The sequence below is a fragment of the Jaculus jaculus genome, chromosome X, assembly GCF_020740685.1.
Source record: "Jaculus jaculus isolate mJacJac1 chromosome X, mJacJac1.mat.Y.cur, whole genome shotgun sequence".
In the NCBI taxonomy this organism is placed as follows: Eukaryota; Metazoa; Chordata; class Mammalia; order Rodentia; family Dipodidae; genus Jaculus; species Jaculus jaculus.
In genome coordinates this window covers 3732312-3744896 of record NC_059125.1, presented here as the reverse complement: position 1 = coordinate 3744896, position 12585 = coordinate 3732312, and the positions used below count along the sequence as shown (strand labels likewise).

The 12585-nt window shown below is 36.3% G+C and overlaps 1 protein-coding gene across 10 annotated transcripts in view; it reads right to left on the bottom strand.

The window, feature by feature from the left end:
* Adgrg2 (adhesion G protein-coupled receptor G2) overlaps nt 1-12585 on the bottom strand; it is a 130063-nt gene that overhangs the window by 48714 nt on the left and 68764 nt on the right. For 4 of the 10 annotated variants that reach the window (XM_045140010.1, XM_045140019.1, XM_045140014.1 and 1 more), the window contains exons 5-8: nt 5269-5301; nt 2775-2822; nt 2652-2675; nt 1014-1049 (exon numbers count right to left, since the gene is read on the bottom strand). In XM_045140010.1, coding sequence (XP_044995945.1) covers nt 1014-1049; nt 2652-2675; nt 2775-2822; nt 5269-5301 — 141 coding nt within the window. The remainder of the gene's footprint in view (nt 1-1013; nt 1050-2651; nt 2676-2774; nt 2823-5268; nt 5302-12585) is intronic. The other 6 variants (XM_045140012.1, XM_045140015.1, XM_045140013.1 and 3 more) reach the window with 3 other exon arrangements.

Below are 12585 nucleotides of genomic sequence, written 5' to 3'. Positions count from 1 at the left end.
ATCAATACTCAACAATAAAAAATAAAATGTAAGGAATTGACAGCAGGTATTAATAATATGTAATATTTTCTCAGCAAAGGTACAATGACACAGTTACTCTCATCAACTGCTGGAAGGAATGTTGCTGGGTACAATCTTTCTAGAAGGCAAATGGACAGTATATATGCAGGGTTTTAAATATTCATACTGCTTATCCTATATGTCTAATCCTTGGAATGTATCTTATAGAAGTCAGGGATGAATGCAAAGATACTGGCACCAGGATGTTCACTATGCACACCATTAATCCCAGAACTCTGGAGGCAGAGGTAGGAGGAGTACATAAGTTAGAAGCCATTCTAAGACTACATAATAAATTCCAGGTCAGCCTGGGCTAGAGCAAGACCCTATCTCAAAATAAATAAATAAACATATATATATATATATATATATATATATATATATATATATATATATATATATGCAATTTTAATTTTTAACATATGGCACACAATGGAATTTCATAATATCATTAATTGCAAGGAACCCAGGCAAATATTTTTAAGTCAGAAGAGCATTGTATAAAAATCTGTATAAATTATAACTTTTTGAAAATGGTATGTACAAAGGGTATATGCATGTAAATAGATATGTGTAAGATATTAAATGAAAATATGCTGAATTATTAACAGTAGTAATCGCAAGAAAGTAACAAAATGTATTCTTTCTATTTTCTTCCATGTATTTCTCTATATTCTCCATTTTATGGGCTAATGGGTATCACCATAATATTCAGAAATTAATATATGCCATTTAAAATGGAGTGCTATGGCCACAAAAGGAAGTTTGAGAATGTGATGACAACAGAATTGTAGCTCAATGCCAGAGTCAAAGGAGTAATAAATCAATAGTTGAATGAACAATAAAGTAAGCAAAGAAACAAAAAGATCTTTTGTTTCTTTACTAACTCAATGGACCACACAAATGAGAAACTCAAGACAAGCTATAGCATTTGCAAATTATTTGTCATTTACCTGTTTTGTTTAAAGTAGACAATACACTGGTAGCATCTGAAATAATAAAAATTATTATAATTACTGGCATGGTTCAAAAATGTGAATGTTCTCAGATTTTCTAAACTTCACTTTCCCCTAAATCTGGGAGAAGTCAGAGTTTTCCAAAAGCCAACTGGCACTGGCACATGCATTGGCTAACCCACTGTCACACCAGCATTTATTCACCAGCCCCAAATTTGTCTACTGAGCACATATTTATTCTTTCAAAATGTGTTTCCTGAATGCTAGTTGTAGAACACATACTAACATTCCTATAATTACTAGACTTAAACTAATTTGTGTTGCTTAATATTCAGTCCTCTTTCTCCTCTATGATAATGACAAGTTGGATGGATATAAACTTTCAAACATTAAAATCAACTTTAATATGCCTGTCAAATGTAATAATGTTTACCAGTGATATACCCCTGTAAAGCCAATTTAAATAATTCTAGTTTAAATTCAGGGTTCTTAAACATTACCAACTTTTAGGGAAATTTCATTTTGATCCGGTTTGATGTAAAATCCAAATAAAAACCTATCCTGCTGGTATTTTGTTAAATGAAAAAGGTTTTATTATTATAAATTAAATTTCAGGGCGGTGGGGAGGCATGAGCCAGGTGTTGTGGCACACGTCTGCAATTCCAGCACTCAAGAGGCTGAAGCAGGAAGATTATGAGTTTGAAGCCAGCCTGGGTTACATATTGAGACACTGGCTAAATAAACAAGCAAATAAAAATACCTAAGTAAACATGTATTGCACTATCACACTTAAAATGCATGCATATATACACACACATATATACAATGGCATCCAACTACTGCCAAAGCCAAATTGAAGATTTTTTATTATAAAAGTAATTACACATTAAAAACTCGTAACTGCTGGCCTTTCCGTTGAGTCAAATATGAATTTAAACCAGTTTCCAATCAGTATGAGCTGCATCTATGATTATTTAGACCTTTAACTACCAAACACATGGTGAAATTTTATTTTGACTAACGGATTCTGGAAAGTATTGGGCTTTGACCACTGCAAGATGGAAGGCTGTATACCCCCAGAAGGGAGGGAACAGAATGTGCTGCCCTATCTACCTCCCTGGAATTTAGCACAGTTCTTTGTCCTTTTCTCTAGCATGATGAGGAAGCCAGTTTTTTTTTTCCATTTCATACTATTTAAAAATTGATAAAATCATCCATTAAAAAGCTGTCTTTGGATGCTCTGTACCTCCAAATCCATGCTGAATCATGTTGAAGTCACTGGATGTGCTTTTCACATTTAAACAATCTGTCACATCAAACTTGCTGGCATTGTGTTGGGAGCAAATGAAAGGGAGTACTTAAAATGTGATCAATATTTCTTTTCTTTTCCAGCACAGTTACAGTGGTAAAGGAATGTCTTCTCTTCCAGATCGTAAGAATTTTATCATTTAACCAGTAAGTGTAGGTTACACTCACATGTTGACAGGGTTTTGTTTTGTTTTGGAGAATTGGGTTATTTGAAGTTATTCAATATATTCAGAAATAATTTAGAGATGGAAATCTTCAACAATTCTCTTTATATCCTTATTCATACTAAGGTTTATCAATTTTCACTTGCTTCAGAAAAATTCTTACCATTGAGGCTTGGAGTTTCTATATCTTTTTGTCCCAAGGAGAAAAACATTACAAAAGGATAATTAAAACAAAAACTTAACAAATTGGACTACATCTAGGTTTAAATTTGTTCAAAAATCTTGCCTGGAGTACCATTGGAGTAGGGGACAAGACTGACAAAAGATGATTCAGCTGAGGAGAAAAAAAATCAAATAAATACTTTGAAACAATTGCTTACTCAATTTTTTATTACTCAGAGCTTTTGAGATGCAGTTATAAAAAAACAGAAAGCATGCTATGAGACTCATGATTATTAATTCTGAAATATCAGATATAAGTTTAGAAAATACACCAAAATAAAACAAATGCTACTTTCAGATTTTTTCAGCAAAAAGATTTCTAGAAAACATTTAAAATAACTTGTTGAATTATAATCATGAAACATATTGGAACAATGGCTCTATTCTCTTATAATGATACCTACCAACTCTTCCTACAGTGAATTTAGGATTGAAAAATATTGCTGTCATTCAGTATTGTACTACCTAACTCAATTTCCCAGTAAACTATTTAAAATACGGTTTCTATTAAAACAGTCAATCAAATTATAAATTTCCTTTGTAATTGTTCCACTTATGCTAGGATGTCAATCTATTCCACACATATTGCATGTTTAAATATTTAAAAGAGCCAGTATCTTGACTTCTACCTAAGCATGTGAAAAACCAAACACAAACATTTTATAATTAAAGTAAGTTATGTTTTTTTCTTTTTTGTTTATTATTATTGATCATGCGTTGGTAGCCTCTTTCCCCTCGTCCATGCCTCCATTCCGTTGGGGACACTCCTTAGTGGGGTTGCAGGTACTCCCCATGGGGTTGTAGTTTATGCATTGTGGGGAGCTTGGTTTGCATCTGGTATGGACAAAAGCTAGGTGTGTCAGGGCACTTGGCTGGCCTTTTTCAGACTGTTCATGTGTTGGCTGAAACACATACCCTGTCTGCCCCACGTTATTGCTTTCATAGTTTGTCATTTACTATATTTATTCTTTAAAGCAATTACCAAGGATATTTCTTGAGGAGTAAGACAGATTCTGAGCTACTCAAATCGAAGCATTGATGCAGACTCCTTTGCTCTTAGGGCTAAAGAAAATAACTGGCCAAAGCTGGTATTGAATTAATGACTATTCTTTTGAATATTGATGAATAATACCACCATTCAGAGGCTGTGAGCACAGCTGTCTTCCTCCTCTCATGCTATACTGGATCCTACCTTCCTCTTTGTGCAGCCTTATCCCAAGGCACCCAGAACCCAAGCTGTGCCTAGAACCAGTGCACAGTCCTGAAGTCTCAGTCCTCATTCCACGCAAACAAGGTTTGTAAGATATTACCATGATTAACTTTACTGGTAGCTCCTCTACTAGTTCATTGTACCCTGGAAGCTTAAAAACTGGGGGGCAAACTGACTTGGTCAAAAGAACTTGGGCTTTGGTGGCTTTCAGTCCAGGTTTGCTTCTTCATCCTATAATTAATAACTCATGCTAATGATGGTCATTATTTATTGAAGGTTTATCTTATACCAGGTGCATTTGTCAATTCATTTCATCTTTACAAATACCCTATAAACAGTTACTGCACATAAGGTTAAGAAACAGATGGGTGGGCAGTGGCAAAATTCAAACTCCAACAGACTGGCTGCAGAGAACATGAGAAAATTTTCTTTGCTGAGCCTGTTTCCTATCTGCAACATGAATATAATGATTCCTAAACTGGAAGACTAAGAGGAATGAGAAGATGTCTGAACACTTCCAGGCATAATAGCATGTGCATGAGAAATGATCGCCATTGATATTTGGGTTTAAATAAATGAGTAGATAGCATTAGAGGTTCATTTTCATACAGCTAATTATAGAATGAGTTTACTCACAAATATTTTAGGATATGTGCTACCCTTCAAGGAATATAGGAATAGGAGTTAGAGAAGCCATGTTTTGTCTGTTTGATGTGGGGCAAGTTGTGAGTTCTAAGTTATTCAGCTACCTCAGGCTTTGTTTCCCTATCAGCTAAGGGTTATGGCTGGGCCACTTTATCTCTAAGAATACTGGCTTCTAGGTAGCATCCTTAAGTTAGAGTATTGTTCCCAGTGCCTGAGCATACAAATTCTAGTCATGATCGTCTCTTTTATTTACCTTTCCATTGTAGTTAGTGATAGGCTTTCAGAAGCCTTTGGAAGAAATATTCCTTCAGTAAGGGTATTCAGGCAATATGTTTAAGAGAATACCTCATCCTGTAAATATAAGAACTCTTAGTACACTTAAGTTCTTGATGCTCTTTAGGTCCATGGACTATAATACCAAAAATGGCTAAAGAACTTAAGCAGCTATCATAACGAAAACCAACAACTTGTTCCCCAGCGACTTATTCCTCAGCTCTGCTTGGCAATATGGAAAGATCAATATGCCTGTCTTCTTGTCTGTTTTTAATATCAGTCTTTCAGGTATAGGTTTACTAGCAATTAATTTAATCAAGCTACTTCAAAGAAAATAATGTTGCTGTATCTGACCAGATGTCATACTGCATGAAGAACTTTTAAATAATACGTTCTTGAACTTCCCAAAGGCACAAAATAGCAGTCTTACCAGGAGGTGATAATGAACTTGAATTATTATTTTCTGTCAAGGAAAAAGGAGATTTAAAATTAGTTTCATTTATTCACAAATTTGTAGGAGGCAAACATCTTCAATGTCAATGAATATAAATTGAGCTTCAAATAACTACCAAAAGAGGGCAGCATGTTAATTTACTATTATTTTCAATACCCTGATCAGTATCTCTTCATTTTCTATAAAGACAGCTCTTTGGAGAAGCAACCTTTCCGATTTTTAACTATAGATGGTATTCCATATACTACTACATTATAAAATGGTTTAGAACATTTCAAAGTAAAGATATGACTAAGTGCTTGAGTAGTTAGCTAGTGTTCATTAAAATATGAAGAAATGGGGACTGGAGAGATGGCTCAGTCAGTAAAGTCCTTGCTGTGAGAGGGTGAGGACCTAAGTTTGCATCCCCAGAACCCATGTAAATTCCAGGTGTGATGGTGTGTACTTATAAGCCCAGTACTTAAGAGATAGATACAAGTAGATTCCAGGGGCAAGCTGGCTAGTTACATTAGCCAAATTAGTGAGCTCTGGGTTTAGTAAGAGACTATGTCTTAATAAATAAGTGAAGATGATTGAGGAAGACATCTAACTTTGACCTGTGGCCTCCACATACATGTACACTTATGCATGTGCACACCTATACACATGAACACAGACACACACACACTTATGCTCTCACACATACAAACACATATACACATGTGCCACACCATACATATGTGTGAAAATATGACAGTGTATATCTTCAAAAATTAAATTTATCAACTGTACCTTTTTATATACATAATTTCTATTTATTTATTATGCCACTTCTTTCTCATGATAAATTACATGAGCTGCTGACTTATTTATTTTGGAAAAATTCTCAGATCCCTTAAAATTTCTACTTTTTCCTGCATGAAAAATAAGACATATTTATGGGAAAAACTTCAGATATGACAGATGAAAAAGAAGAAAAAAAAACCACCTGTAATTGCATCACTCAGAGATAAATGATGTTAATATTTTTAGCATATGTTGTTTTCTCTTTTTCTATACCTATAAATGTTTAGATATAGGCATATATGTGCATGCACATTTATAATACTAAGGATTATATCACACAAAATCATTTATGTCATTTTTTTCTTAGTATGTTCTGAAAATTTTCTTATATCTTTAAATAATGTGACGGCATTTCATTGATTAGATTTACTATTTATCTATCTATCTATCTATCTATCTATATATATATATCTATATATCTATATATTATAGTTTATCTTAAAATTCCTTTTAAGGAATATTTTGGTGAGGACTTTTTTTCATTATTACAAACAGTGGTGTTTTTTTTGCATACATACATGGCTGTTTCTGGAATTCCATAAATTTTGATTGTCAAATGTTCTATAGAGAACTGAAACTAATTGATATGACTCTTTGTTGTACACAAGAGTGTTATTTCTATAAACTCTCATTCATATGGAGTGAAATCTTACAAACTCTGGCATGTGTATATGTGTATGCAGCATTAATGTATTATGGTGGCACATGGATGTTCATGCATGTATATGTGAATGTTTGTGGAGGCTATAGGTTGAGGTCGGGTGTTCTCAAACCTTCTATACCTTATTCTTTTAGAGACAGGATCTCTTAACTATACCTAGAGCTCATCCATTTGGCTAGACTAGCTAGCCAGTAAGCCCTAGGGATCTGCCTGTCTCCGCCTTTCCAGTTATGGGATTACAGACTTACATCACCTTGTCTGGCTTTTATGTGAGTACTGGGGATCCAAATTTGGGTCCTTATGCTCGCATAGCAAGCAATTTGTCCACTGAACCATCTCCACAGCCCCTAAAACTATTTTTTAATCACAAAAGAATAGTCATCTTCAGTGATATTTTGACATATAACCAAAAGAAACAGATAAGGATGTCTGGATATTAAAAGCTAATAATGTTTCCACAACATTTTCCCCAGCGGCTGACCTCAGACACCAATAGTTCAAACCTTCTCTATGGCCAAATCTTTTGACTCAGATCTGTGTTCTCACAGGGAAAGAGGCTGCTTTGAGTTTCACCTTTTACTTGGGTATTAAAGGCAATGGGAAACTTGAGGTTAAAAGGAAAGCCAGAGCAGAGAAGGAAATTTCCTAGGACACTCATCTCATGTATTGGTGGACAGATTAGAGGCTTGGCCTCACAATCAAGATGTAGATGGCAAACAGTGAACACCTATAATTCTAACATTCAGGGGGCTGAGTCAGAAGGCAAGTAAGTTTGAGGCCAGCCTGGGCTACATTGGGAGACCCTATCTTTAAAAAGCACATGGTGTAAAATGGTTTTGTTGTAGGTTTTGATCCTAGGCAGAGCTGCCCTCTCCTGTTATGAAACTTACAAAGTTTCTACTGTACCCAACAGGATAGTGACATACTTTGACAAAAGGAGGGAATCAAGTGAATGCCAGAGATTTTCAAATTGTTATTATCTCTGATTTTTTTTTTCCTTTTGGCATGTTTTCCCCCTCTTTAGGAAACCATTGTTTTTTTCAGTGATTGACATTCACTTTTTCTGTCTTCAGAACTGCCAGTATGATATTCTACATCAGCTGTCCGGGTCAAGCACAGCAACACTTTCCTGAATATAAGCCTGGGTTTCTTTTGGGCTCTCTCCCAATTCATTTCCCACTTCTCTCTCTTTCTCTCTGTCTCTCTTTCTGTGTACTATTTGTGGTGTGGTGTGTGATGTGTGCGGAGTATAACACACATATGTATGCAGGTGTTCACACTGCACATGCTTTCCTCATCCACTTGTTTGCTTGAGAAGGGGTGTCTCATTCAACCCTGAGCTGCTTCTTTTGCCATGTCTCCTCCCTTCCCACCATCAGCAAGCCACAGTAATTGTCCAGTTTTCACCTTCCCCCAGACTGGGGTTACAGATGTGTGTGACCATACCCAGCTGTTTAATTGGTGCTGGAGAACTGAACTTAGAAGGTCTCAGGCCCCTTCAGAGCCATCCCCCCACAGTCTCACTTCTATTACAAATAAAGTTGAGGGGGGGATCATTTCCAAGAGTCATGTTTGAGCTTCATGTAAGTCTCAGAGAATAAAATATTTCTATTGTTATAAAGATTCATAAGTAGGGCTGAGAGATGGCTTACTAGTTAAGGCACTTGCTTGCAAAGCCAAAGGACCCAGGTTCAATTCCCCAGTACCCACATAAGCCAGATGAACAAGGTGACACATGTATCTGGAGTTCACTTGCACTAAATTAGAAGCCCTGCTGTGCTCTCTCTCTCTCTCTCTCTCTCTCTCCCATCCTTCCTCTTTCTCTCTCTCAAATAAATAAAATATTTTGAAAAGATTCATAAATAAAACTTTTGAAAATTTTCAAAATTTCCTTTGAAGACCTACAAATAAATCTTAAAAGTATCATTTATTTATTGAAATGTAAATTTGTCAATTTGAAAAAGGATTGTGGGGCTGGGTGTGGTGGTGCAAGCCTTTAATCCCAGCCCTCAGGAGGCAAAGGTAGAAGGGTTGCTGTGAGTTTGAGGCCAGCCTGGAACTACAGAGTGAGTTCAAAGTCTGTCTGGGCTATAGTGAGACACTACCACAAAAAAAAAAAAAAAAAACAAAACCTGAGATCTGACTATAAAATTTATATCATATGACTCCCTGATGATTTTTAAAAACAAGGTCCATACATTACAGTTATGATGAGCACACGTTTAGTATGGAAGCCAAATAGAGCCCAGAGGAACTGGAAACTCAAGAAAGTGGCCCTGGCTGGAGTTTTGCTTCTTATGTCACCTTCCTGCCCCCCTTTTTCCAAATTATCACTACCACCTCTTAAAATACAATCTCACATGGCCAAGTATGGTCCCATCACTGCCATGTGATTACTCCACTGTCATTTCCTCTCCAATACAATATATCCAAGAACTAAGCCATTATCACTCCACATCATGTCAATACTTGATCTGTTCTTGAATTTAATAGTATTGCTGGTAATACTAAATATGTAATTCAAGTTGAAAACATAAGTGTATTAGTTTCCTGCTGCTACTGTAACAAATTACCTTAAACTTAGTGGCTTACAACATAAATTTGATATCCTAGAGTTCTATAGGTCAAAAATGTACTACAGATCTCACCAGACTAAAATGAACTCAATGTCAAGCTGCATTCCTATCTGGAGACTCTAGGAGAGAATCTGTTTTCTACTTTTTTGGATTTTTAGCTGTATTTGGTTCCTTGTGGTTTCAGTACCAAGGTACTTGTTTCCTTGCTGGCTGTAGATTGCGGACCATTCTGAGTATCAGGATCATGTTCCCTGGTTCATTCCTCTGCTTTCAAAGCCACCAATGATGCGATAAGTTGGGAGACTCTGTCTCATGTGCCATCACAATAACACACTTCCTCTGCCACTTTTATTTTTTAAATATATTTATTTATTCATTATATTTAAGAGAGAGAGAGAGAGAGAGAGAGAGAGAGAGAGAGAGAGAGAGAGAGAATGAATGTGAGTGTATGGGCATGCTAGGGCCTTTTTCCACTGCAAACAAATTCCAGATGCATGTGTGACTTTGTGCATCTGGTTTCATGTGGGTACCGGGGAACTGAACCTGAGCCAACAGGCTTTGCAAGCAAGTGCCTTAAACCACTGAGTCATCTCCCCAGACCTCCTCTGCCATGTTTGAAAACTCATATAATTTTATTGGGTCTACCCAGGTAATACATAATAACCCTCCTCCTTCTCATGACCCTTAATGTTAAAAACATCTGAAAAGTCTTTTTGCTATAAAATTTTCACCCTATCTTATAAAAATGAAAGTTTTAGAAGATGATGATACAATGATGTCAACATTAAGTCCCTCTGAAACATGTTCTTGCTACAGAAGCTGATGGATATGGCTGCCTCCTCTTTATATCTTACAGTATTTATTAAACCATTTGCTTAACATTTGGACATGTTATTTAATATTTCCACTGTATCTTGGGCTGGGCAAATTATAAACAATAAAAGTCTATTTGGTTCACATTTATAGTGTCTGAGAAGCACAAAATAAATTGAGAGACTTTATCTGGTGAGGGTCTTCCTTCTACATAATAGTATGGTAGGCAAGTGGGTTCACAAGACAGAGTGATAAGTACCCCATTCCAGTGAGAATGTACTGATCCCTACTTGAGGCAACCCCCCAAACCTAATAACCTCTCAAAGGCCTTACATCTCAATGCCATTACAAAGGTAATTAAATTTTAACATGAGTTTTGGAAGGGGAATTCTAACCATGGCACACTACATGTCTTATTTATCCATGTTGTACTTCATATATTATGCTCCAAGTGTCTAGGCCAGTGTTGTATAACTTATAGCTGTTCAAAACTATTTTGCATTGAACAATGAAATTATTAAGATATTTATATCCCCACGAAGCTCTTGTTTACCATGTTCAAGGCCTTGGGTTTAATCCCCAGCACTGCAAAAACAAAATATGAAGCAGAAAAAGTATATACCAGTCAGGGGTCAAGTCAGGAATCCATGGCAGGTAGATGAAGAAGAGAAATTTGACTCAGGAAAATAGTACAAAACCGAGGGCTGGAGCAACCCAAAGATGAGCAGTAGCAGAAATCTGCTGCTATTGAAAGAAGAAGAAGGAAAATGAAATGACTAGATCTCAGGGAACAGAGCCATAAAGCAGGACTGTAGGAAGGATGGGAGCTGTCCAATGAGACAGGAATCATGGAAAATCATAGCCACTATTAGAGATGCTAGTCAATCAGGAAAGGAGAAAAGCTCCATATTTTCCTTTCCTGCTGCACTCCAATTTCTTGTCATTGCTACTATTGGCCAAACATAACTAGAAGTCCGTTGGCAACAGGTTAGTTCTCTACAATGCAAAACAGAGCACAGGAAGGATGAAAATGGGCTTTGATGAGTCAGTTCAAGGCAGATTCCATGAGGATACTTCTTGGATGACTATTACTCTGAATGTGATATATAGAAGTGCAGTTATATGACTGCTGATCACAGCAGACAGGTCTTGTAACAGATCTTTACAACTGCATACTAAAGTGTTCATTCAAATCTACATCTAAAACAATATTAAAAAGCCAGCAATTCTGAGCCTTCATTACCTAAAGCAGTGACTTCAATAATATACCTACTACTGACTTCTTTGCCTAATGCCTTCTCCCTGCTTGATTTCTAGAACCACCTTCCAAATAAATTATCTGCACCTGAGTCACAAAAAACCATGTCTGAGTGTTGCTGAAATATTCATTTTTCTTTCTGCAATATGATGCTATAGGAGATATGCAAACTTCAAATATGAGATGGTTGTCTTAAAGCTGACTATGGTCATGCCAATGAATCTACTTCCAACACATCAGTCCTTAAGTTGGATGGAGAAAAACATAAAGCCTTCATCTTTTAGAAGTGAAGCTAAAAAGGATATGACCAGGCCCCCTCACATGAATATTTTAGACTCAACTAAAACTTGTAATCCAGAGGCAGTATTCCCCTGGAATGAGTTACTATAGAGAGATGATTAAAAACATGCCCCCACATCTAGGCACTCTTATACGGGAACCCTAAACAAACAATATTTTTTGTTATGATATTGGATTGTCAGATCTTGGGACAATAATCACTTTTCCAGAGATTCCATTTTCAGATTTTACTACATAACCAAAAGATATGTATGAAAACATCTTTAATTTGGCACATCTGAAGCATGTTTACTTGAGCTGTGACCATCTCACATCACACTGCTCAATAAGTACTCTTACATAACATATTTATTAAAAGATTAATAATGACATCACTAAAGAAAACTTCAGCTCTTAGCTGTTGGAACTTCCCAAAGAACAGACAACCAGCAATTCTAGATGCGATTAATTGGGCAAAATGGGAAGAAGGTGAAAGTGTTCTTGATCTTCCAGGAACTGGCTCTTTCTCTTCTCCCAGCTACACATGCTACCAGGGTATCCTCTCACCCAGTCCTTTATCTTTCAAAATGAGGATCCAGCACTCTAAGAGGTTTATGGACTGCCTTCTTCCCCCAAGGGTCGTTGAGACACAATTTGGAGCATCTATAAATTACTTGAAACAAAATACAAGTTTATGTGTACACTCACTGGTTTTTATTTTTGCCTGGAAAGAGTCCCCAGAGTTAGTCTGACAAGCATTTATATAGCATTGCAATCAGGAACTACATGAATATTAATTTATTCAGCCTTCATAGGAACCATATGAAGTAAGCTCTCCCAATCATATAGTCAGGCCCTTTAACAAATTAATCCATCTGCAC